Source organism: Pectinophora gossypiella, chromosome 7 (genome assembly GCF_024362695.1).
Source record: "Pectinophora gossypiella chromosome 7, ilPecGoss1.1, whole genome shotgun sequence".
NCBI lineage: Eukaryota > Metazoa > Arthropoda > Insecta > Lepidoptera > Gelechiidae > Pectinophora > Pectinophora gossypiella.
The window spans coordinates 4,956,273-4,980,149 of record NC_065410.1 but is presented as its reverse complement, the minus strand read 5'-3'; the positions used below and the strand labels follow the sequence as shown (position 1 = coordinate 4,980,149).

Genomic DNA, 23,877 nt, shown 5'->3' with positions numbered 1-23,877 from the left:
CCGCACACTCTGCAGGAGAAGTCTCCAACTGGTGGATTGTTGTCGGTTTGATGGCGTTTCATTCTCCTTCTCGCCAGTGTGTCAAACCAGGTGTGATCATGAGTGTCGCGTCCATCGAGCACACGCCTCCTCCACAGGCCGGCGAGCTCCTCCCATGCCTCGTGATAAATTAATAAGTAGTCACAAAACGAGTCATGTTTTCAACTTGAAATGCATTCGGCGGTTCACATGAGTTCGGTTAAGAACAAGTTGGCAGAACACGAAGTAATTATGCCTTACTCAGCGGTATCTTTCCGACTGTATTACTGTTATATTACCTAATTAAAATATGTTGGCCACACGACAGTTATGTACACCCGTATTTTAAGCTGAACAGCCTCCGTGGTCTAATGGTTAGAGCGTCAGGCTCAGTATCTGGAGGTCCGGGTTCGTTTCCCGATGGGGACATTTACGAAATCACTTTGTGAGACTGTCCTTTGTTTGGTAAGGACTTTTCAGGCTTGAATCACCTGATTGTCCGAAAAAGTAAAATGATTCCGTGCTTCGGAGGGCACGTTGGTCCCGGCTATTAGCCGTAAAAACACCTCCACCAACCCGCAGTGGAGCAGCGTGGTGGATTATGCTCCATACCCCCTCCGGTTGATTGGGGGGAGGCATGTGCCCAGCAGTGGGATGTATATAGGCTGTTTATGTTATGTTATGTATTCTAAGATATTTTTTCGAACCATCCTCGACTCTGTTCTCAGTTGAGGCGCCTTGAACTTGGCTAAAAAGCGGTACAGTCATGAGCAATATAATGTACCCACTTTAGGACTCTGAGGCACTAACATATTTGACATTTAGTGAGACTTACAGGTCCATTTGTCAAAAAAGTTAATGTGACATGGTACCAAAGTGTATACATATTAATGCTCGTGACCGTACTCTTAGACGGCGTTCAACCTTATCTCGAGGCACCAATGAGGTTGGGCGGAAGCATAACGTCATTATTTTCGTATTATTTTGTTGGCAATATGATATGCTCGTCTCCTGTGAGTAAACTCCTCAAGTTGGGGAAATAAATGTTAAAATTAAAATACCAAAATGCTCAGCTTAGGAGAAGGAAGTTTCGAGTTATCATCTTAGAACACGGGTGTTAATCTCTTGTTCCGTCGTGTAGTTTGCTATTGTTGAACACTGGGGGGTTAAAATTGCCACATCGAAGCAATTCATCTAAAAAAATAAAAAATAATAAAAATAAGTTTATTTCTCACTCACAATTACAGTAAAAACTTAACTTAGTAGTACTCACAGTGTATGTTTCTATTGTGAGAGAGACTGGTGTCCATACTAGACGGAATGCCTGTGTTACGGATCACCAGGCTCTCTTCCTCCCTATTTTCATAGTACATGGCAAGGCATTGTTATAGAAATAAGACTCTTTAAAATTATATCTATAGGTGTGTGTGTGTTTCAGCCCTACGACGCGAAGTGTCTTGGAAATATTGCTATTTGACATTTGTTTGCATTGCGCACTTACTTTTATATGCGCAAATGTCAAATTGCAATATTGCTTTCTTAGATGAATTGCTTCGACGTGGCCATTTCAACCCTCCTGCTGTTATTGGTGTACAGTTCGTGTGTATGGGTGGCACGCCGAAGCGGATGGAGCAGTTCGCGTACAACATCATGGCGGAGATTGGCCACAAGCTCCCCTGCGGCACCACGCTGCAAGACATCAGCCACTTCTCCTACCGGTACTCCATGTACAAAGTCGGCCCCGTGCTCTCCATCAGTGTAAGTACCTACCTATATATATTAATAGAGAATAATTGGGTCGTGAACTAAGTTAAAGATAAATTATGAACTTATGATTAGACTACATAAAGACACATCTAAAACTAACGAAAACCATTCTTTTTTATTTTAACCTATTATGGATTTTAAACAAGACAAACGTAATATTGTTTATAAATGTAAAAACGAATGATACTACTTCATTAGGGTTCCGTAGCCTAATGGCAAAAAACGGAACCCTTATAGATTCGTCATGTCTGTCCGTCCGTCCGTCCGTCCGTCCGTATGTCACAGCCACTTTTCTCCGAAACTATAATACCTATACTGTTGAAACTTGATAAATATGTGTATTCTGTGAACCGCATTAAGATTTTTATGCAATAATAGAAAAAAAAAAAATTTTGGGGGTCCCCATACATAGAACTGAAACTCAAAAATTTTTTTTTCATCAAACCCATACGTGTGGCGTATCTATGGATAGGTCTTCCCAAATGGTATTGAGGTTTCTAATATTTTTTTTTTCTAAACTGAATAGTTTGCGCGAGAGACACTTTCAAAGTGGTAAAATGTGTGTTTCCTCCCCTGTAACTTCTAAAATAAGAGGAATATAAAACTAAAAAAAATATATGATGTAGATTGGCATGCAGACTACCAACGAAAATTGGTTTGAACCAGATCTAGTAAGTAGTTTTTTTTTTAATACATCATAAATCGTAAACCGTAATTTACTTTTATATTATGTTACTTGCTGTTACGGAACCCTTCATGGGCGAGTCCGACTGGCACTTGGCCGGTTTTTTATTTTTTCTGATAAAGCCGTCGATAGTTGTTTTCCATTACTTTTTTCCGGGCCAATTGGCCGCTCTAGTTCATTTCCTTGCTCTTTTATGGTACTCTTTTTATTTCCTTTAGACGATGCAGTTTCATTGAAAGTAATTTATTTACAACGGTCAATCTATTGACTCCCAATCAGTGGGCAATGATATATTTTATCAGCGTTCGAATGATTCCGAGGGTTTCCTATCGGGATCTTCGAGATATTCCGCTCCATTAAATGTTGTTTACAATTATTATTTTGATTGCGAAAAGCAGTTTAGACTGGTTTGTCATTTATGATACGAGTGGCCGTCAATAAATGTTTAAACACTTCGAGGGGCATGTGACTTATATTTTTAGTAAACAAACTTTTGCATCGTTTACGTATTTGGTTATTCGTGAAGTTTTCCTGAAACAATAAACCTTGTTTGCGGCGAAATATCGAAGGACTTAATATACGATCCCGACGACCCGATTACTCTAGCCATAGAGGCAGCCAATCAGCTCGCGACACCAAACACTTCAGGACCCCGATACCGACCCCGCCGGCGTGGTTGACGACTTTCCACAATCAGCGCTTATCGCTATCGACCCACCAGGGTCGATTAATTCTTTCAAATATTTTTCCTCTTAGACGACGCCCTGAGCCGAGGTTCGCGTCCAACTGGGCACCCTCAGGCCTGTTGTCTTAAACGTTGTACCGGGTGAGAGCCTTCAGCGCTCCCCATTTGTCCGGCCAAGTAGTTAATGTCATCTGCGGCAAATCTACAATAAGTAACGTCAAATAAAAAAAATATTGCAGCGAAATAGGTAATATACTTACTTATACCTTGCGAGGCAAATCTGCAATACCTAAGCCATGTCAGAAATCCAATCGCTGACTGTTATAAACTTAAAGAAGATGGAAATGCAATTGGAACCGTCGGAAATTGATTCATTAGAATGCAATCACATGAATCGGTAGGGCTGGTGCGACATTTTTATTCCGTGATTTTACAATACAATACAAAAACGCTTTATTGCACATATAAATACAACACTAAAAACAATTACAATAGTAGTTAGTAGTAGTTATTGTAGATTTATCTCGGATGGTAGGCACCACCTGGATGTCCGTGTTCGTTTCGTTTTGTCTATTATGATTATGAAATATTATATGTAGTATATTATGACGTTTAGTTAATTATCGCTCTCACATCACACGCACCATAGCAACACACTGCTTTCGCTACACACTTATAGTTCCTTCTTTTATTGTTATATATCTTTCTTCTATTGTTTTATTTCTGCCTTCCATGTATAACAAGCTAAGTCGTTTTTTTGTACTCTTTATTTATTTTTTAATTTATTGTGCGGATACTCGCGTTCAATCGGCTTGGGTTGAAAATCATTGTTGCCCTCTGGGTAAATTTTCACTGAACCCCGGGCCTTTTTTGGTGAGCTGGGACACCCGTATACCTTTATGTTTTCCAACTAAATATTAAATAGTATATGTGTGTCGTAGGTTTTACCTAAATAACCTTTTTTATTATTTATTATTATTATCACCTACTTCCACATCAGCCACATATGTCTACCCTTTTGGGGGTACAAACGTGATGCTATGTTATGTTGTCTCAGGTAGCATTCACTACTTGACCGGACAAAGAGAGTGGCGAAATGCCGAGTAGATAGCGACCGGGGAATAAAGTCGTATTTCAACAACAAAGAACTGTTTGATGCAGATTTCACGGAACACTATCGTCTGTCAATAGATAAGGAACGATGGGTGGAATAAAGATAGCATGAGAATGTAACTGTAAAGCGTAATGCATAACGGCCTCCGTCATGGTCCAGTGGTTGAGCGTTGGGCTCACGTTCCGGAGGTCCCGGGTTCTAATCCCGGTGGGGACATATCACAAAAATCACTTTGTGATCCCTAGTTTGGTTAAGACATTACAGTCTCACCTGATTGTCCAAAAAGTAAGATGATGCCCTCCCCATTACATGCCCATACCATGCCTCTTGTGGGTTGTGAGGTGAATTACCAACCTCATCAACCCTGGGTCAGGGTTATGATTGAGCCGCCAAAGGCCCCTGATATGGCTCATGCAACGATTACTCACTTACATCAGCATGTTAACCTCGAACGAACGGCTTGTTAAATGTAAATGTTTGTTATTTGAAAAGTTCTTTATTCATATTGGTTCTTACTAGAGATGAATTCCGAGTTTATAAACTTGTATTGGTTGGGTCGTAGCCCAGACAACTTTGGGGACCACTGACCTAAACGATTACGTTGTCTTATACTGCTAATGCCCCCGATTCCTGCAGACACCTAATTTTATTTTAAGTTATACCCGTCATTTTCTTATCCGCCGAAAAGGAAAGGGACGGATGATTGTCAACAAGTTAATTTTAAAACGAATGAATAACCCCGGCGTATAAAATAGGCATCTCGTTGGTATGTAATCCGTTTAACGTGCTGTCTATTTAACTCTGTCGGGTTATTGGCCGATTCTGCTTAAAATTGACGATAAAGGGCTATGAACCTTTCTGGCATATCTCAGTGGCGCCACCTAGCGGATTTTTTAAAACTGCGGCGCACGATGAAACCTGTGCAAATCGATAGGGGACACTTGTCTGAACAAAAAAGCTTTAATGAACCTATGCTCTAAAGTGTCACGTTTTCAAGATATCTAGCTTGAAAGTTACGAAAACTGTCGTATGGATAAATCGATTTTACACTTTATCTATTATACAATCGTAATATAGTGACAAAGTGATTGATTATACATGAAACATTATTTAATATACAACATATTTATCTTATTGAAAAAATGAAATTAATAAATACTTCAAACAACATTAATGGTTTTTGTCTTTGCTACATTATATAGGAAGTACATAGGTACTTAACTGTGCACACCTTATCTAAGGTTACTAATTGCAAACTGAGTTTATCAGTTTGTGTTATGTATGATATAGGCGTCATTTACTCCTTAACTTGATTTTACTTGACAGAACGACAGGATCTAATGAAATATAAAATAAAGTTTACATTTTTATATACGCAACGCGTTTAGTGCGGCATCATTAGTACTCGTTAAAAAGCAGAATTCTCGAATTTTAAGAAATCTGTGTAAGAGAAACAAAATGGTGTACTTATTAACTTTTTTTTTTTTTTTTCTATTATTTCGGCGGAATCAACAAGGATAGCGAATAGCCATACAATAAGTGTGAGTGAGACAACATCATACAATAAATACAATAGGACGATTGGCAGCCGGGTGAACTTTCAGTCAGTTTGCCACTTTCATCTTCAACGTGCGCACGCGCTTTTCTCTGTTCTGAGACTCTATCCTGTTCATTCTGTTGTATTTGTTACCACTGTTGAGTTTGTTAATATTCCTCTTGAGTTTGTTAGTATTTTTGTTGACTTTGTTAGTGTTATTGTTGAATTTGTTGTTGTTGTCTTGGCAAGATGTCCAGTCATGTTGGTGCCAGGCAATGTTTTTTGTTGTGGTGTAAGCACTGTTCGTGGCCCGCGCCGAAGATCTCGGCGTCCTATACAGTCTTACTTGACAACTGAAGATTATATTGCTAGGCACCCCAACATCCTGAATTATGCTCGCCACTTATTTGACGATCGAGAGCTAAGTAATCTTATTTGAACATTGCAAAAATTAAAAATCTCAGTATGCAGTGTATCTGGTATCTATATTATAGTCCCTGGTCAGTATAATACATAAAATGACAATGTATAATTCGGCTCGTTTCTCAATCGTGCTTTTCATAATCGAAATGTCATATGAAAAAAATTCGTGTATGGAAATAATATATCCTACTTTATCGAAGCTCTCATTATGTAGCGTCTTAGACGAAGTGTAATCAACGCAAAACATTTTTAACAGAAAGTCGTCAACTTATCTCTATTATAATTAGCCAGAGATAGCTCTTACGCCAAGCGTATCACTTGTGTACCAGACTTACGCTTTCAATAGATTTTATAGCCAACTATTACCACTTAATTATGTATAATAAATGATATTTGCATTTTTTTGTAACAGTAGAGAGTAATCAGTTCATATTAATGCAAGCACAACGGTAAGGCTGTTTTTTCATCTGACATGTGCTACGTTGCTAGGTTTAATATCCACCAATCAGATAATTGGGTCTGATTCTGATCGGCACAATGAACCCGATTGTAGGGTATGCAACCTAGCATCTAGCATGTTACTGGTGGAAACGCAGTCTAAATGTGACGTACTTACTTCATTATTGATGGAACAGTATTCTTATCGTTTCCAGCTAACTACGCAATACCGAATATGCCACATTAAAAAGAGGAAGTGGGGATTGCTTGCGCCCTAATAAATGCCTTCGGAAAACGGGTGACAGATCACCCACTCGTAAATGAAATAATCAACGATATATACCTTAAGCACGACGCCCCAAACTATCTGTGCGAGTTTGTAATACAAAACAATTTAAATCAACGCAGAACCGCTTTCCAAGCTATAAACTCAAGTGCAGGCTTTCATCAGTTTCCCATCTTATCATATGAGGATCTGTTGATAATGTCTCTAGGGCCGTATCAAGTGACGCAGGCAAGAAGCTACTATGGCGAACACCTAAAAGAAAACGGAACGTTTTTCATTGAAGTGTATGAAGATTTTGAAGTTGACTATAATTTAAATCAATACAACATAGTAGTTTGTGATCCTTGGCTGACAAGAGCTAAAATACTCTCGAGGCACCAGAGCAACAGAATTTATTTTGTATATATCTTGCTAAATAATAGTTTGAAAAACAGAAATAAACTTGTCGGTCACTATTGCAGCTGTATAGTTGGAAAACGGACACTCGGGTGCTGTGCTCATGTCATGTGCATAGTTTGGTATATGGGATGGGCTCGGCACCAAGAAATTCAAACCCCTGCTGCCTTTTTAGATCAAGTTATTATTTCTGATGAAGAAGAAGATTGATTATTCAAGAAGACTGATATTCATTATCCTAATAGGTACGAATTTGTATAAAAAAAGCCTATTTGTTATAAGTATATCAACAAATCGATAGATTATAATCTAACGTTATTTACAATTTTACGGTGACATATACACTGTATGTATTCAATAACAATTAGTATTGATTTAATTTTTAAGCAAAATGTAAATAACTATATGACTACTTTTACGATGTTTTATTTCATACTTATAAAAACACAACTAAGAAAATCGATGAATAATTGAACAATGTGTTCATGTAATATGATTGTTATGAACTAAACAGCTTAAGGTCCCGTTGCATTGAAGGCACACACCCCATTGGTGTGTCTATACGAAGTAGGTATGTTCCATACACTGCTGTAAAGTAAAGTAGTCCTAAAAGCGAATTTTCACACCCCACCTGCTTTCACTGTGATTAGACATTTAAGCTGCCTTTCATTGAATAAACATAAAAACTCAAAAAGTGTGAAATTGTTAGACATTCATAGCAAATAACTTTGAGCGTGATTACCACGAGAATAAGTCATGAGCTGTACATCTCACGACTCGTTTCTGGATTTCTTTTAAGTTACACATAAAAGTAAGTTATAGATATTTATTTTATCTATTTTCTATTTATTTATTTTTCAATAAAGTAAATATGTGGTATATTAAACACTAATATTCCATGCATAATCACTTAGTCACTATATTCCAATTGCATATAGAAGTAAAATCGATTTGTTCATACAACACTTTTCGGAACTTTCAAGCTAAATATCTTGAAAACGTGACGCTTTAGAGCATAGGTTCATTAAAGCTTTTTTGTGCAGAAAAGTACCCCCTATCGATATGCACAGGTTTCATCGTGCGCCGCAGTTTTAAAAAATCCGCTAGGTGGCGCCACCAGGCTATGCCAGCCTCCATAGTGAAATGTTCAATGCCCTTTATGCCTGTCGATTACCCGTCCCTTTCGTTTTCAACGGATAAGAAAATGACAGGTATAACTTAAAATGAAATTAGATGGCGTCTGCAGGAATTAGCACCAATGTTGTGTGCACCTATAATTTATGTAACAGTCCAATTCCTTTTATTTTACTGGGTGTTTTATTATATAAGCTGTTTTTGTACCTCAAAAAGGATAGAAGCATAAAAAAGTGCGATACGGTGCGGCCAGATGTAGATATGTCAACCCTATACAAACTCCCGCGTCCCGATATGGAATGCTCCCACTTTCAACGCTCAAAATTGTAAGTTCTTTCAGCTTTACTGCAGCTCGCTAACGTAATTCAGAGACACTCAGTCTGTATTTTAAACATACTAGAAATATGAAATTAAAATTAAAGGGTTATTTTTGTTTACAATAGATTCGTGTTTGCCCACAATCTCAGCAGACAACATGCATGTCAATTCCGTATATTTTTATAAACTTAACTTCGTTTTTGCTCGGCTAAGCTCTGCGATAAAGCCAATGAGTCCTATGACGATGCGGTCTAAGGTGAGAATCGCTTGTAATTAGCCTTGAAAACTCCAATATTTTTATTCTTGGTTCGCAGACAGCCATGCTTGTGGTTTCAATTGAGATAAATTAGTGGAAACGCGCATGCTGACACGCGACCTACCACGTGCTAACTGGATTCAACCGGAATTCATTTGCATTTTATGGACTTAATAGTGCTTGGTTGTAATTTAATCCGTTCTGGAAATAGCCTTGATATTTCGAGCGATTACTTTATGGGTTAGACTCTACAAGTCCGGGTTTGATTCCTTGTAAAAAAAAACATCTTGTAAGATGCCCCATCTTTGAGTAGGCAGGCTCACTCACCTGATTGACCAAATAAGAAAAAGTAAGATTAAGAGAGAGTAAGAGTAGGTACTAAGATTGGGAAGAGACGGTGATCCCGGCTATTATTTACTAAAGTAAGTTCGTGTTCGTAGTACTAACTTAACCTGTGGATTGGCTTTCTCCTCGGTTCGGAAGGTCCATGAAAACCGGACTTGTACCTTTTAACTTCTTCTTTTGACTTGGTTCTTTAGGACAGATTAGCGGACCTGTGAATAAAACGGAATAAAGGCTGGGTAGATGATTTTGACGGATTTCCAAAGAGTTTTGAATGTGGGTATCTACTAAAAGAGTATTTGAGCTCTCTATCCGTGAAATGATTGATATCCGCTATAACCCAAACTAATTACCTATTCTAGTTTTGTTGTTGTGGAAAATATCTATCTTCCGGTTTTGTTGAATGTTTATATGAAATATCACATGCACTAAGTATATAGGTATTATACACATGAATGTATGTTTTTGTTCGGTCCATTTTCACGACTAAACGGCAGAACGGATATTAATGATATTCAGTATGAAGTAGATACGATCAAGCACTGGAATAACAGGTCCACATCGTCATTGGCCACAAAATTTGACACGTGATGCTATCAGTGGGATTTAAAAAGGCCCATGTAAAATGGGGGTGAGCCTCGGACATAAATCCTGGAAATGACGTGGTATCTGGTGGCTTGTTATTTCTAGTATTTCTAGTATTTAGTATTTTAAGAAGTCTAGATAGCGTTGGAAATAAAGATGGGGAATCTTGTAAATAAAGTCCATTTTTAATAAATATGTGTGGCATGCACCCTGAGCGGTGGGCACGGATCGTCACACGTATACAGGGGGGTGCCACATCGACACAATCCATCTAGAAAAGCAATATTGCAATTTGACATTTGCACATATAAAAGTAAGTGCGCAATGTACACAAATGTCAAATAGCAATATTGCTTTTTTAAATGAATTGCTTCGATGTGGCTATTTTAGTCCCCAGTGGCTGTAGTGTAGCTGTCACTGTATCTTTAGCTGCATTTTTTTAGAAGTTAACATAAGTTCAAAAGGCTTAACATAACTAGGTATAGGTTAGTTTTCAGGGATTTGAAGCACATAATTCCCAGTGGAAACGCTTCTTCTTTTTCTAACGGCCTCCGTGGTCCGGTGGTTGAGCGTTAGGCTCACGATCCGGAGGTTCCTGGTTCGAATTCCGGTGAGGAAATATCACAAAAATTACTTTATGATGCCTAGTTTGGTTAGGACATTACAGGCTGATCACGTGATTGTCCGAAAGTCAGACGATCCGTGCTTCGGAAGCTACGTTAAGCCGTTGGTCCCGGTAACTTCTTAATGATGGTAGTAAGTAGGCGTTACATGAGTCATGTCAGGGGCCTTTGTCGGCTCCATAGTAACCCTGACACCAGGGTTGATGAGGTTTGTAATCCACCACACAACCCACACGAGAGAAGATGTGAATAAGTGCAAACGAGCACTTTCCTACCTGTTCTTAGTTATAATTATTTGACATGTATTTACACCGTGACATTAAACTTGAACATGAGGACTTAACTCTTAGTGAGTTCCTACGAAATATCCGTCCAGGGTAAACTGCAGCAAGGATCGTTCTAAATTTCAATTCCGTCCCTCACAAGTCAGTTTTCCCAGTCTAATGAGCTCCATTCCAAGCGATCTCTCTCGAAGGAATGTTTATTAACAGTTAAATAATTACCAACAGTATTTATTGTTACCTTCGACCGACATTACAGTTGGCTTTTTGAAAGGTAATCGATCATATTCACATACATAAGTGATGGATTGTGCTGTGGCTCCAACCGAATTGTGTTTGTTCGGCGCCAGTTGGCTTGTTGACTTTAATAATTAAGTTTGGCTAGGTTTATTCTGAACAGCTGCAATAAATCATTGCGCTAGTATTTATAAAGACCTAAGATCGAAAATTTCTGGAGTTAGACGAAATTCGAACCCGTGACTCTTAATCGGAACGAAGCTGCATTATCAGCCGGGTTCTCGTCATGTGCGTGCGAATTAATCGGTCTCTATAATACCTGTACGCTACATTGTGCTGACTCCACAGGCCTGTTTAATAAAACTTCTTCTTCTAGAAATGTAAATTACAACGACATAGTAATATAGTAATAGTAAGTACTTAAATAATAAGCCACTATTTGTATGCCTACTAACAGGCTGAATACAGAGATTGTAATAACTTTATGTAACACCTTTTGTATACCTGTATTCACAAATAAAGATTTTGATTTGATTTGATTTGATTTGACAATTTGATGTTCATTACGTAGCTAAATATGAAACTGCAAAATATTCGTGATCACATACTCCGCAATGTACATAAAATTGTCATTGTAATTTACAATTGTAAGTTTTATTAAACAGGCCCCTGGTGTTCAACAAGCAAAAGTCATAGGTTCGAGCCCCGCTCGAGTATAAATTGTTTCGATCTTTTGGGCCATATCTCGCTGGGACATCAAGGCCACGCCACCAAAATGTATGCAACTGCATTCCTAAAGTCTCTGTGTTTTAGTGGGATAGGGCCCTTACACTCGAGCCGAGGTTCGCGCCCAACTGGGCACCCTCAGGCCTGTTGTCTTAAACGTTGTACCGGGTGAGAGCCTTCAGCGCTCCCCATTTGTCCGGCCAAGTAGTTAATGCCATCTGCGGCAAATCTACAATAAGTCACTCCAAAAAAAAACCCTTACACTTCGCGAGAACCTAAATAAGTTACATGACATATCAGTTCGTTACAAATTCGACACATATGATGTGAGATAATCCGAGAAACTCTTGTATTTCTTGCGGCTGGGTAATATTCATGAATAAGTAGCTAATATCAACTTTTTTACATCCAGCTCACGTATTGCAGTCAAAGGAATGGAAATGATCTTGCGCCAAAAACGTTAAAAATACACGACAAATTATGTTACCTTAGGGGTTTATAGGAAGGTTGCGACCCACGGTTGAATTTTTGGCAATTTTGGCACGTTTGCACACCGAGGCTCGCTTGTACTTATTTATTCATAACCTTTCTCAGTTATGAAAACGCTTTCAGTATTTGTGTAACTAGAACTACGTAATCGTCGTTTTTATGCGAATATTTTTTAACAAAACGTTATGCTTTTCTTATAACAATTATAATCTGGCAATGTTTATTCTTTGGAGAATAGGAAGTTTGAAAACTCATTTCGGTATAGTTTTTAGGAAAGAAATCACTTAGTGATCCCGTGTTTCATTTAATATTATCTTTTTATTTCGCGATTGGATTCAAAACAAGATTATTTTAATTCTGGTTTCATTTGACCTATGTTTCTATTAGTTTGGTATCCAAGCGACTGTCTTACGCATTTTTAAGGAAGCTGTATTCACAAAGTATTTATTTGTAGGGAATTTGGGTTCAAACCGGAAATTCAATATTGTCTGGGGCAGTTGCGTAGAGTGGGCGACTTCCGGTGCGGATGTCGTGGTGCCAGTCCAAGTTTGAATACTTTTAATATTAATTAAATGTACTTAACCGATTCATACTTTGCTTTTGGAATAAAATCTGTTTTTTTTCTAATTCAAAATCTCACTTATGAAATCCTAAGGTGAAGGATACAGAAAGAAATAGCGTAATATCAATACCCCACCATAGTCCATTAATAGATGGTTATAAGCTAACCACCTATCACGTTGGTCTAACAGAAAGCTCGGTGAAGCGTGGGTACAGTCATGAGCAATATAATGTACCCACTACCCACTTTAGGACTCTGTCGCACTAACATATTTGACATTTAGTGAGACTTACGGTTCAATTTGTCAAAAAAGTTAATGTGACATGGTACCAAAGTGTATACATATTAATGCTCGTGACCGTACTCCGTTCATCTTGCGATTGATGTATCTCTGACTAACCCAATAAAGAACATGGTTTTGAGCTTATGTCGTGTTTTTATTAATAAAATATGAGCTATAGCTATGTGGAACTTATTATTTCGTTAGATACTATAACCGGAGTTTGACGATAATTGCATCGATCTTCACTTTTTCAACAGGTACCCGCAAGTAAGCTAAATCCGAACCTATTTCCTTCCTGTATATATTTTCTTCCCGTAGTGAATGTGTTTATCGAAAAATAACATTGCACGGGAACATGTGAAGACAAAGAGTCGGTGCTTTTTTAAATTTATTTTAGGACTTGAATTTTTTAGTAGGTACATTTAAGATTAGATATTCGAACCCCCGACACTAAAAACTTCTGATGTTTTGTAAATTTATTTAAGGGGCTTGATTTTATAGTAAGTAGGTACCTCAGAGATTTTTCCAGGATCGACACTTTTAATTTTCTCTTAAGAGTGTAATATAAGTAAACAGACTCGCTTTTACATGTAGGATACTTTTGTGTTAAACTTCTGCTTTGTCATTCCCAGCACGGAATGGGCATCCCATCGGTGGGAATCCTACTCCACGAGGTGATAAAGCTGATGTACCACGCGAAGGTCCGGGACCCGGTGTTCTTCCGGATCGGCACTTGTGGTGGCATCGGGTACGAAGGTGGCACTGTGGTCATCTCCGAGGAGGCAGTCGACGGTACGCTCAAGAATGCGCTGGAGACGGTAAGTGATTAGCTCAATCATTATTAGTTTGGTGGAGGTACACAAATATTTATGAAAAAAAATAACAATTAAATCTGTCGTGCTTCGGAAGGCACGTTAAGCCGTCGGGACCAACGGCTTAACTATGAGGTGGATTAACAACTTCATCAACTCTGGTGTCAGTGTTACTATTGAGCCGCCAAAGGTCCCTGACATGACTTATGTAACGACTACGTACTTACATCCGTAAGTAGTAACCGGGACCAACGGCTTAACGTGCCTTCCGACGCACAGATCATCTTACTTTCGGACAATCTGGTGATCAGCCAGTAACCTAACCACACTAGGGAACACAAAGTAATTTTTGTGATATGTCCCCACCGGGAATCGAACCCGTGACCTCCGGATCGTGAACCCAGCGCTCAACCACTGGACCACGGAGGTCGTCGTCGTCGTCGGTCGGAGGTTATACTTAATAATTCCACTTGATATTGACTCGGAACCATGAGCTGAATCATCCCCCTCAGCATCCGTTAAGGTGTCACTAACACCCCTTATAAATACTTGCAGACGGTGCTGGGCAAGTCAGTGCAGCGGCCCGCGAAGCTGGACAAGCGGCTGGTGCGCGAGCTGAAGGCGCTGGCGGACCCTGAGGACCCGTACGAGACTGTCACCGGGAAGACCATGTGCACCTACGACTTCTATGAAGGTATAACTCAACTCTGTTCTTGCGTCCGCACCACATTGCGACTTCTTTGGAAGTGCGATTGTATGTTTGTTGAGTGAATGTGTAAAAGTATTTGAACCTTTGATGCCTGTTAGTACTGTCCAATGATATATAATAATATAAATATTAATGTGTAGTAGTTCTAAGTTCTTGGGATATGAATATTGTTTGTAACGCAATGGATATACAGGGTGTTAGTGACATCGTAACGAAAACTTTGAGAGATGATTCAGGCCATAATTCTGAGTTGATATCAAGTGGAATTTTCCGTCGCAAAAGTATGGAACGGAAAATAATTTAAATAAGCTCTTAAATTTTCATGACTTCTCCGACAGGAAATTCCACTTGATATCGACTCAGAATCATGATCTGAATCATCCCCTTCAGTATTCGTTACAGGGTCACTAACACCCATACCTACTTGTAAGGCTACTGTATGTGTACTTGTATGGGGTGTAAGTGACATCGTAACGAATACTGAGAGGGATGATTCAGCGGATTATTCTTAGTTAATATCAAGTGGAATTTTCGATCGCAAAAGTATAGAATTGAAAATAATTAAAAAAAACTAAAAAAATAACATGAATTTTGCGACGGAAAATTCCACTTGATATTATTAACTCGGAATCATGGTCTGAATCATCCCTCTGAGTATTCGTTACGATGTCACTAACACCCTGTATATCTGTAATGTTGCAAATGTAAGTGTAATATTAAATAAATAAATACGATAATTTATTTCAATACAAAATATATAAAAATTTGCTACAATTTTAATTTTGTAACGTAGTAAAAGTATAACCATTTAACTATGTTGATATCTCATTTTCTTTTAGCGACTTTCACGATGAAATAACCACCTCTGTGGTCCAATGGTTGAGCGTTGGGCTCACGATCCGGAGATCCCGGATCCCGATTATATCACACATGTAAATAATAAAAGCGGTTATTGGAACGTGACACATTTAATCGAAGCTTGAGAAGATGATCATTATTTATCATTGGTGACAGTTCGAGCAACCACCGAACTAATTTTGACTTGGTTTGACAGGACTAAAATTAGCTCTATCCCTTTCTTGCACTTATTGTAAGTGCAGGACGGCACTCATTTGGGAGCTGTCGAACTGGAATTGGGTTGGGTTTGTGTGCACCCGAATGGGCACCAATGTATTTTATTTTATTTCGTGTAATTTCATTTTTATTAATAATATTAATTTTATTTGATTTTATATATAATTTAATTTTAATTTATCTAATCTAATCTGATGTACTTATAATTATGGATATTAATATGAAATAATTAATTTGAATTTGAATTATTTATTGTTTTTAATATAGTTTATCTAGTTATACGTACTTATATTTTTCAACATTTAATTTTTTATTTTGCACTGTCTATCCCGTTACACTTTTCATTAAATTCATATGCTATACCTAAAGGTTGCCTGGAAGCTACCTTAGCAATAAGGTCGCCTGTTGTAATACCAATTTAATTATAATACTAATTAAAGTATTTTTAATGTGATTTAAGTACAATAAAGAGTTTTTGTATTGTATTGTAAGATGAAAGAACGAAAGTTACAATGTAGCTTTTACATCTGTCAATTTGTGTTGCTCGCATAGATGATAAATATTGAGGGATTTACATTTACCATTACGTTTTAATAGAAATAGGTGTGAGTTTATTTATGTATGTATTTAATTTGTATTGCTCAGGTCAAGCGCGGCTGGACGGCGCGTTCTGCGACTTCACGGAGGCAGACAAGATGGAATACTTGGAGAGCATCCACAAGGCGGGCGTGGTCAACATCGAGATGGAGTCCCTCTCGTTCGCTGCGCTGACGCACCACGCCGGCATCAAGGCAGCCGTCATCTGCGTCACGCTGCTCGACAGACTCAAGGGCGACCAGGTACGTTGTCACAACACTGATGACGATTATGGCGGCGAAATTTTCTTCTTATCGTGTGGTGTCAGGGTTACTATTGACCTATAACCGGGACCAATAGCTCAACGCGCCTTCCGAAGTACGGATCATCTTACTTTTGGACAATCAGGTCAGCCTATAATGTCCTGACCAAACTGGGATTACAAAGTGATTTTTGGGATTTGTTCCCACCGGTATTCGAACCCGGGACTTTCGGATCGTGCACAACGCTCAACCACTGGACCACGGAGGCCGTTTACCGGTAGATTAGCTGAGCCTACTATAGCACCTACGTATGATGATCATAGTGTCTTCTTCTATTATATGCTGAAATATCTTTATACACTTCAGCACACACTGCTTTACAAAAAAAATCAAATAATTTATTGTATGAATTTGGGTACATAATTTGGTCTTAAAATTATACTTATGGCTAGGTCCCACCAAACTCTATCTTTGCAGACATATACAAACATTATTTACAATACAGGAAAAATAACATTCACAAATATAGATAGATTACAATGCATACCTTAATTATTTAAAAATTCATTGATATCATAATAACATTTTTCTATTAACCAATTACAAATTACATTTAGTACTTAAGTATTTACGACCATATGTTCTTCTCGGCTTTCGTGGAAACCCAAAACCCACCTTTTGGTGGGAGATAGTCCACTATAGAGACGAATGGGTCTGCAGCGTTAGACAGCGTGATTTATGTGTTAATTTGTAATTTCCAGGTGATGGCCCCCAAGGAGGTGTTGGATGAGTGGCAGCAGCGCCCCACCAAACTTGTCTGCCGATACATTAAGAGGTAATTCAGTTGTATCCTTTTTACCATTACATACACATTGTAGTGCCGTATTTCTTTCAGCCTGCGGATTAGTTACAGGGGACCTATTTTATAGCTGTTTTGTGTAGTATTAGAAACAGCGCCATCTCGGATTGTTCAATGTAAGGTCCGGGACCAGCGACTTGCTATCGTTGGGCCCCGTAGTCAGCGACTTTCCACCAAGAACCGGAAGATGACGCAGGCTGAAAGAAAAACTAAGCGGCTAACTACAACATACATACCGCTATACACCACACCACCTATCACGTTGAAAACAGAAAGCTCGGTGAGGTTGGTACTCATTTCATCTTGCGATGGATGTAACAGTCATGATCAATATCATGTACACTTTAGAACCCTGTCGCACTATCATATTACAGAATTTGCCTTTCAACTGCTTTAAGACAGTAGTTAAACAAAAACTTTACAAAAAAGGTTATTATAAAGTTAGTGATTATTTAGAAGATACGAATGCATGGGATTAACTGTCTGAGAACTGATATTAGGCAGCTAAATTACTCAATTGTATATCAATATTTTATGTTTATTTTTATTTTTTATTTTTTAAAGAACGTCTAGGGCCCTGTGCCGAGGTTTTTCTTGCAGCTTCTTTTCCCCGGCTATACAGGTTGTGAGAAGCTGCAGTAGTTTTAGGCGGATGAGACGTTCGTTATGTAACAATTGACGATTCAAAGTGTAACTAAGTATGTTACCTACTGAATAAAGATATTTTTGAATTTGAATTTGAATATTTGACATTTAATCTTCTCTTCTATCGTGTGGGTAGTGAGGTGGATTACCAACCCCATCAACCCTGGTGTCAGGGTTACTATTGAGCCGCCAAAGGCCCCTGACATGGCTCATGTAACGACTAGTTACTTACATCAGTAAGTAGTAACCGGGACCAACAGCTTAACGTGCCTTTCGAAGCACGGATCATCTTACTTAAAGAGACTTACGGATCAATTTGTCTAAAAAGTTAATGTGAAATGGTTTCGAAGTGTATACATATTTAGTACTCGTGACCGTACCTCTGATTACCCCAAATATACAGGGTGGCCCAGAAGATCAGGTTCAAAATGAAAAATTAGATAGAGGGGCTCATTAGCTACCAGAAACACCCCCATGTATGTTCAGCAATTATTTACGGTTTAGGAGATATGACCCATTTTGTACCTTTTTCAAGATTTTCTACCTTACTTCAGAAATAATCATTTTGTCGCTATCCCTTACTTAATAATTATTTTATTTTACTTCACAACTATGCCTAAGGCTGTGACCGCTCAATCAAAAATAAATCAAAGTCAAATCAAGTATAAAAAAAAAAGTTATCGGAAGTCAAAGTGAGAATTCGACCAAAATTGTTACAGTTGTTAAAACTTCGCCGAAGAATAATAAACACATGAGATTGTCATGGACCCTGAAAGTATTTCTAAAAGCTGCTCCATTTAATAAGCTTTTAGAAACATCCAAAAAAAGTACCCTCAATACGGGCAAAAAACTAAGTAATTTGACCTCAAATATTGCAAAACAGACAGATTACTACTACTACTACTACTACCTAAACCGTAAATAATTGCTGAACATACATGGGGGTGTTTCTGGTAGCTAATGAGCCCCTCTATCTAATTTTTCATTTTGAACCTGATCTTCTGGGCCACCCTGTATACATATCGCATTGCAATAATCTGCTTGTTCTTCGCCAGATATCTGCAGATGAAGGGTAGACTCTCGCTGGATGGACACGGCTCCATCTCCGTGAAGAGTCCTCGTCGGTTCAAGCTGGTGCAGCAGGAATCCGAGACCTATGACTAAACCACAAGGTCCATTTCACAATGCCACGTGTCATCGTCAGAGGTGGATAGCTACACACATGTAGTCGCACTCTTCTGTCGCCCGCGCCGTCGAGTGGTGCGACAGAGAGGTAGATAGCTAGCTTTAATTTACTATTTCAGTTAACAGCGAGAAATGTCAATGTGACAGATGAATTGATCGCCTCACTGCCATATTTTATGGAGTAGTATTGACACTTCTAAATTAATGTGATGTGAATGACAAAGTCGTATAGATGTATATTTATGTATCGTCATTAAATACAGCTTGATTAGAATGACAACTCTCATGACGAATTGCATTTCCCCGTAACATGCATCTGTATATCGCGCGTGGTGAGATAATTGAGCCAAATATATACTTTGTTTATTTATCGTGTATAATAGCGTTGGGTAATTTATCGCGTCGCGCGCGATATAAGAGCTCCACGCTACGATTACTGTTGGCGCAATAGGCTGCATAAAAAACCAATAAAAAATAAAACAATTAACGGTACTAACGGTGGTCTAACAGAAAGCTCAGGTGAAACGCGAGTGCTCAGTTCATCTTGCGGTGGATGTGGCTTCTGACTAGCTCGATTGGGAAAATAATCGTGAATTTATGTATACTTTATTTCTGTCCAGCTGTCATTATAATCAAGCTATATTCAATGAGGTATATATCCAATTACTCATTAAGATTTTGAGTGGAGCTATGAAAACATTCCAGTGAAGGCTTCGAGAAGTAATATAACGTTCAAATGTATTTAAATTAGCTTATCGTAACTGTTTGTCGAATCAACGACCAATTTGCTTCGCTATCGAGTATTCTTCTATTTATAAGATTTATTTAATGGATTATTTTACTTAAATCTATAATGTCTATAATCTGTATACATATCGTAAATTGGACGTATGCCAAATGTCTTGAACCATATTTCTCTTGTATATCGCGGACACATATCCGGACTTTTGATTCAACACACGCCGTATTACAACTAAGGCAAAGTTGCTTTTATTAGGTCGTAATATGAACTAGACTTAAAGAGATATAATATCAAAGTAAATCTGTACGTTTCAGCATTTAAGTACTTATTTCAAAGTATATTTACTCCTACTCTTTGATTGTATTCGAATATTGTTTGTAACAACAGGGTAGTTTCCAACTAGTCAAATCAGTTACTTTTTACTAACCGTCAAAACACGAAAAGCAACATGTCATAGAAAAACGTGACAAAATGTCGCACTTATTCTTTATCAAAATTCATAAATAAGTTAAATAGAAAAAGGAAACCGTTTTTTATCACCTTTAGATCTGTCTTTATTTATTAATCAGAGTTCATAATTTATCTTTGACTTAGGAAACTATCTAATTATAATTCCTATATCAAATATTTTTATCTTACTAAATTATAACATAGTTAAGTAAATTACGAAGTAGGATAAGGTATTATCATTGTGTGTTTACGATTAACGAGAACATTACGTTATTGCAAATTTTAGCGAACTTGTGATAAACAGAGTAGTTGATAGTCGTATAAGGACCACGTCAGGCTAGCGATTGTTTGGTCACTAATGTCGACATTCCTTTTTTAAACTTATCTTCCCTTCTTCGTTGACTTAACGCTCTTGTCGATGTACCAACCTTCATTCGTTTTGAGTATTCTCTCCATGCTGCTTTTTAAGGAAAATAGGCAGTGGTTTCCCTGTTGCCATACCCCAGACACACATGCAAAAACCTGATTCTTACTGTCACAGTCTGCGCGCTCTCTCCCTTACTATCGGCCATGAATACTATACTAATTGACGTGGGGCGCTCTTGCTTTGTCTCAAACGTTGTACCGGGCGAGAGCCTTCAGCACTCCCCATTTGTCCGGCCAAGTAGTTTATGCCATCTGCGGCAAATCTATAATAAGTCACGTCAAAAAAAAGCTCTCGCTTTAGTATAAATGGTCTGAAGCCGTTATGGAGTAAGGCAGCCGTGCGGACTGTGTATATCGCTCACACTAACACGGTAAGGCGGTTCACGGTAAGAATGAGATTTTCGTATGGTCTGTCCGTTCTGTGACATTGTCTGACGGGAATGAGTGTCAGTATTACTCAGAGCGCCCTTTGAGTAAACTACTTCGCCTCTGAGAAGACCACTCCGCCTCTGAGTAGACCACTCCGCCTCTAAGTAGACCACTTAGCCTCTGAGTAGACCACTCCGCCTCTAAGTAGTACTGACAGTTACTGCTGCCCTCTTTCAGGATGCAAGTTAGTCCCTGTAATTTATATAAATTTTCGAGCAGAGTATCTCGTCTCTTCGTATAAAATTTGTCTCTACTTCAATACGTATATGAGTAATTTTATTGTTAAAGTCCCTAGTATGACCGCTACTCGCTGTATGATATTTTATTTACTTCATATAAACGATTCGTGCAGATAGGAAAATTGTACCCGAGTATGTATTTTCCCAAACCCCCTGCCTTTAATGACTAAACAATCGGTCGTGTTGTATAATTTCATGTGCTTCCACGTGTTATATAATGTTGTTGAATGCACAAATTGTTGTCAGACGCTTTTAGTATATTGAACTGTATTATGTTATCAGTTATGGTTGCTATTGAAATGTTCCTTGTTCACGGTTACTTCATTAACTGTTTACTGTGGGGTAAAAGGGCACATTGAAGCAGTTAATCTAAATACCGCAGTATCGCCATTCGATAATGCACTTACTTGTATAATATGCGTAAATGTCCAATTGCGTTATTGGTTTTTTAGATGACTTGTCTTCAAATATGTCCTTTTTAAACCCCCCTGATTAATGAATTGTTTCACTTAAATCTAATAATACATGATAGATATTATACAGACATAACAGCATATGTACGTCCCAGTGCCGGGTACAGACCTCTCTATCAACCGGAGGGGGGATAATATACAGGGTGTTAGTGAAATCGTAACGAAAACTTTGAGGGATGATTCAGGCCATGATTCTGAGTTGATATCATGTGGAATTTTCCGTCGCAAAAGTATGGAACGGAAAATAATTTAAAAAAAAACATAAAAAGTTTCATAAATTTTCCGACTGGAAATTGCACTTAATAGCAACTCAGAATCATGGTCTGAATCATCCCTCTGAGTATGCGCCGTAAATTCCACTTGTATTCAAATCAGAATCATCCCTCAAAGTTTTCATTACGGTTTCACTAACACCTTGTAAAATCTGTGAGTTTTAGGATTTTTTAGAGGTGACAAAATGTTATGATGAACAGCATTAACGTTACAGTTTCAAATTGTTTAGGTTTAAACATTATATTAAGAAATTACTTAACTTTAAACTTGATTGTATTCACGGCACCAGTTTGAAATATTTCGGGCTACGTGGTATAATAAATACGATAGCTCAAGATTATCGTTTGCCTAATTTGCGAGTAGTTAAACAAGTGGCCCGAAATGTAATAGGATTGTAAGCCATGTGTTGATTAGCTAGGAAGAAGAGTGTTGTCTCGCTAATAGCACTTTGCCTATTATAGTCAAAGAGTTTAATTATCTTGTGCTATTAGTCCAGTCATACTCTGTCTTTCATAGGAATTAACATGCGATTTTATATCCTTGTCTTTTAATGTAATAATTATAAAATAATTTTACTGTAAGTACATATACTTCTTTTGAAAAAAATTTAAACGGCTCGCAAGTGTATGTTTCGTAAAGATTACCAGAAAAAATATTCCGAGTACTTATTGGGAATAAAAAGAAATGACGAGATGTAATTTCACAGCGGGTGTTATAAGGTTTTTTCATTATTGATGTTTACGTTGAGCATAAATAATATATGGAGATGAAATATCAAATTACTAATGGAATATTCAATTTGTACATTTATTTTGAAGATTGCCTACTCATTTGCTTGACATTGTTCATGAGATGTCATTGACGTTTCGTTTTATTCAATTTATGTACATTTTTTATTTACACCATAAACAAAACAAAAAGGAAATTGAAATATATTTTTCTATTTTATTTAATTTTTGATGTTCATGTTCGAAATTCAAATTTAAAAAATGAACTCGTGTTGCGTTGGACTAAAATTCGATAATGTTTTGATTTTTTTCACGAGAAGTATATTTTAAGCCGTAATCTATTGTATGTTGACGTTGAGTGTTGGGGGATAGAACGATTAACCATGAAGTTTAGCAAATATTTCATTATACCAATTGTTGTTTAGGATTAAGGCTGCATTGACGACCTACATGTAAATAAAAATGTTAAACAAACATATACTGAAGCGTGTTTGAATAAATCCGTTATCTTTTCTTTCGATCATCAGTTTACATAACCAGTGGCGGCCCTAGGGGTAGTGCGAGGTGTGCCAACGCACCGGACACCGAAATGGGGGGGAAATCAACCAAGACTGGTTCACCCTGACCGCAAACTAATTTCATAGGGTAAAATTGCTGCCAACAACTTTTTAAAAAGATTGAAATCGGTAAATTTCGATGGCCGTAAACTAATCGAAAAATTTTGTATTTTAAGGGACTGAGGGGTGCGTAAGGTCTCGCACCACCTAAATATTTTGCTAGGGCTGCCACTGTACATAACTATCTTTAAC

At 37.9% G+C, this 23,877-nt stretch overlaps 1 protein-coding gene across 2 annotated transcripts in view; it reads left to right on the top strand.

The window, feature by feature from the left end:
* The window catches only part of LOC126368135 (uridine phosphorylase 1), a 38,101-nt gene extending 14,555 nt beyond the window's left edge, over nt 1–23,546 (top strand). For both annotated transcript variants that reach the window (XM_050012014.1, XM_050012013.1), the window contains 6 exons: nt 1,615–1,776; nt 13,818–14,003; nt 14,553–14,691; nt 16,426–16,619; nt 17,381–17,454; nt 19,179–23,546. In XM_050012014.1, the coding sequence (XP_049867971.1) occupies nt 1,615–1,776; nt 13,818–14,003; nt 14,553–14,691; nt 16,426–16,619; nt 17,381–17,454; nt 19,179–19,287 (864 nt within the window). In that variant the 3' untranslated portion in view covers nt 19,288–23,546. The remainder of the gene's footprint in view (nt 1–1,614; nt 1,777–13,817; nt 14,004–14,552; nt 14,692–16,425; nt 16,620–17,380; nt 17,455–19,178) is intronic.
* The last annotated feature ends 331 nt before the right edge of the window (nt 23,547–23,877 follow it).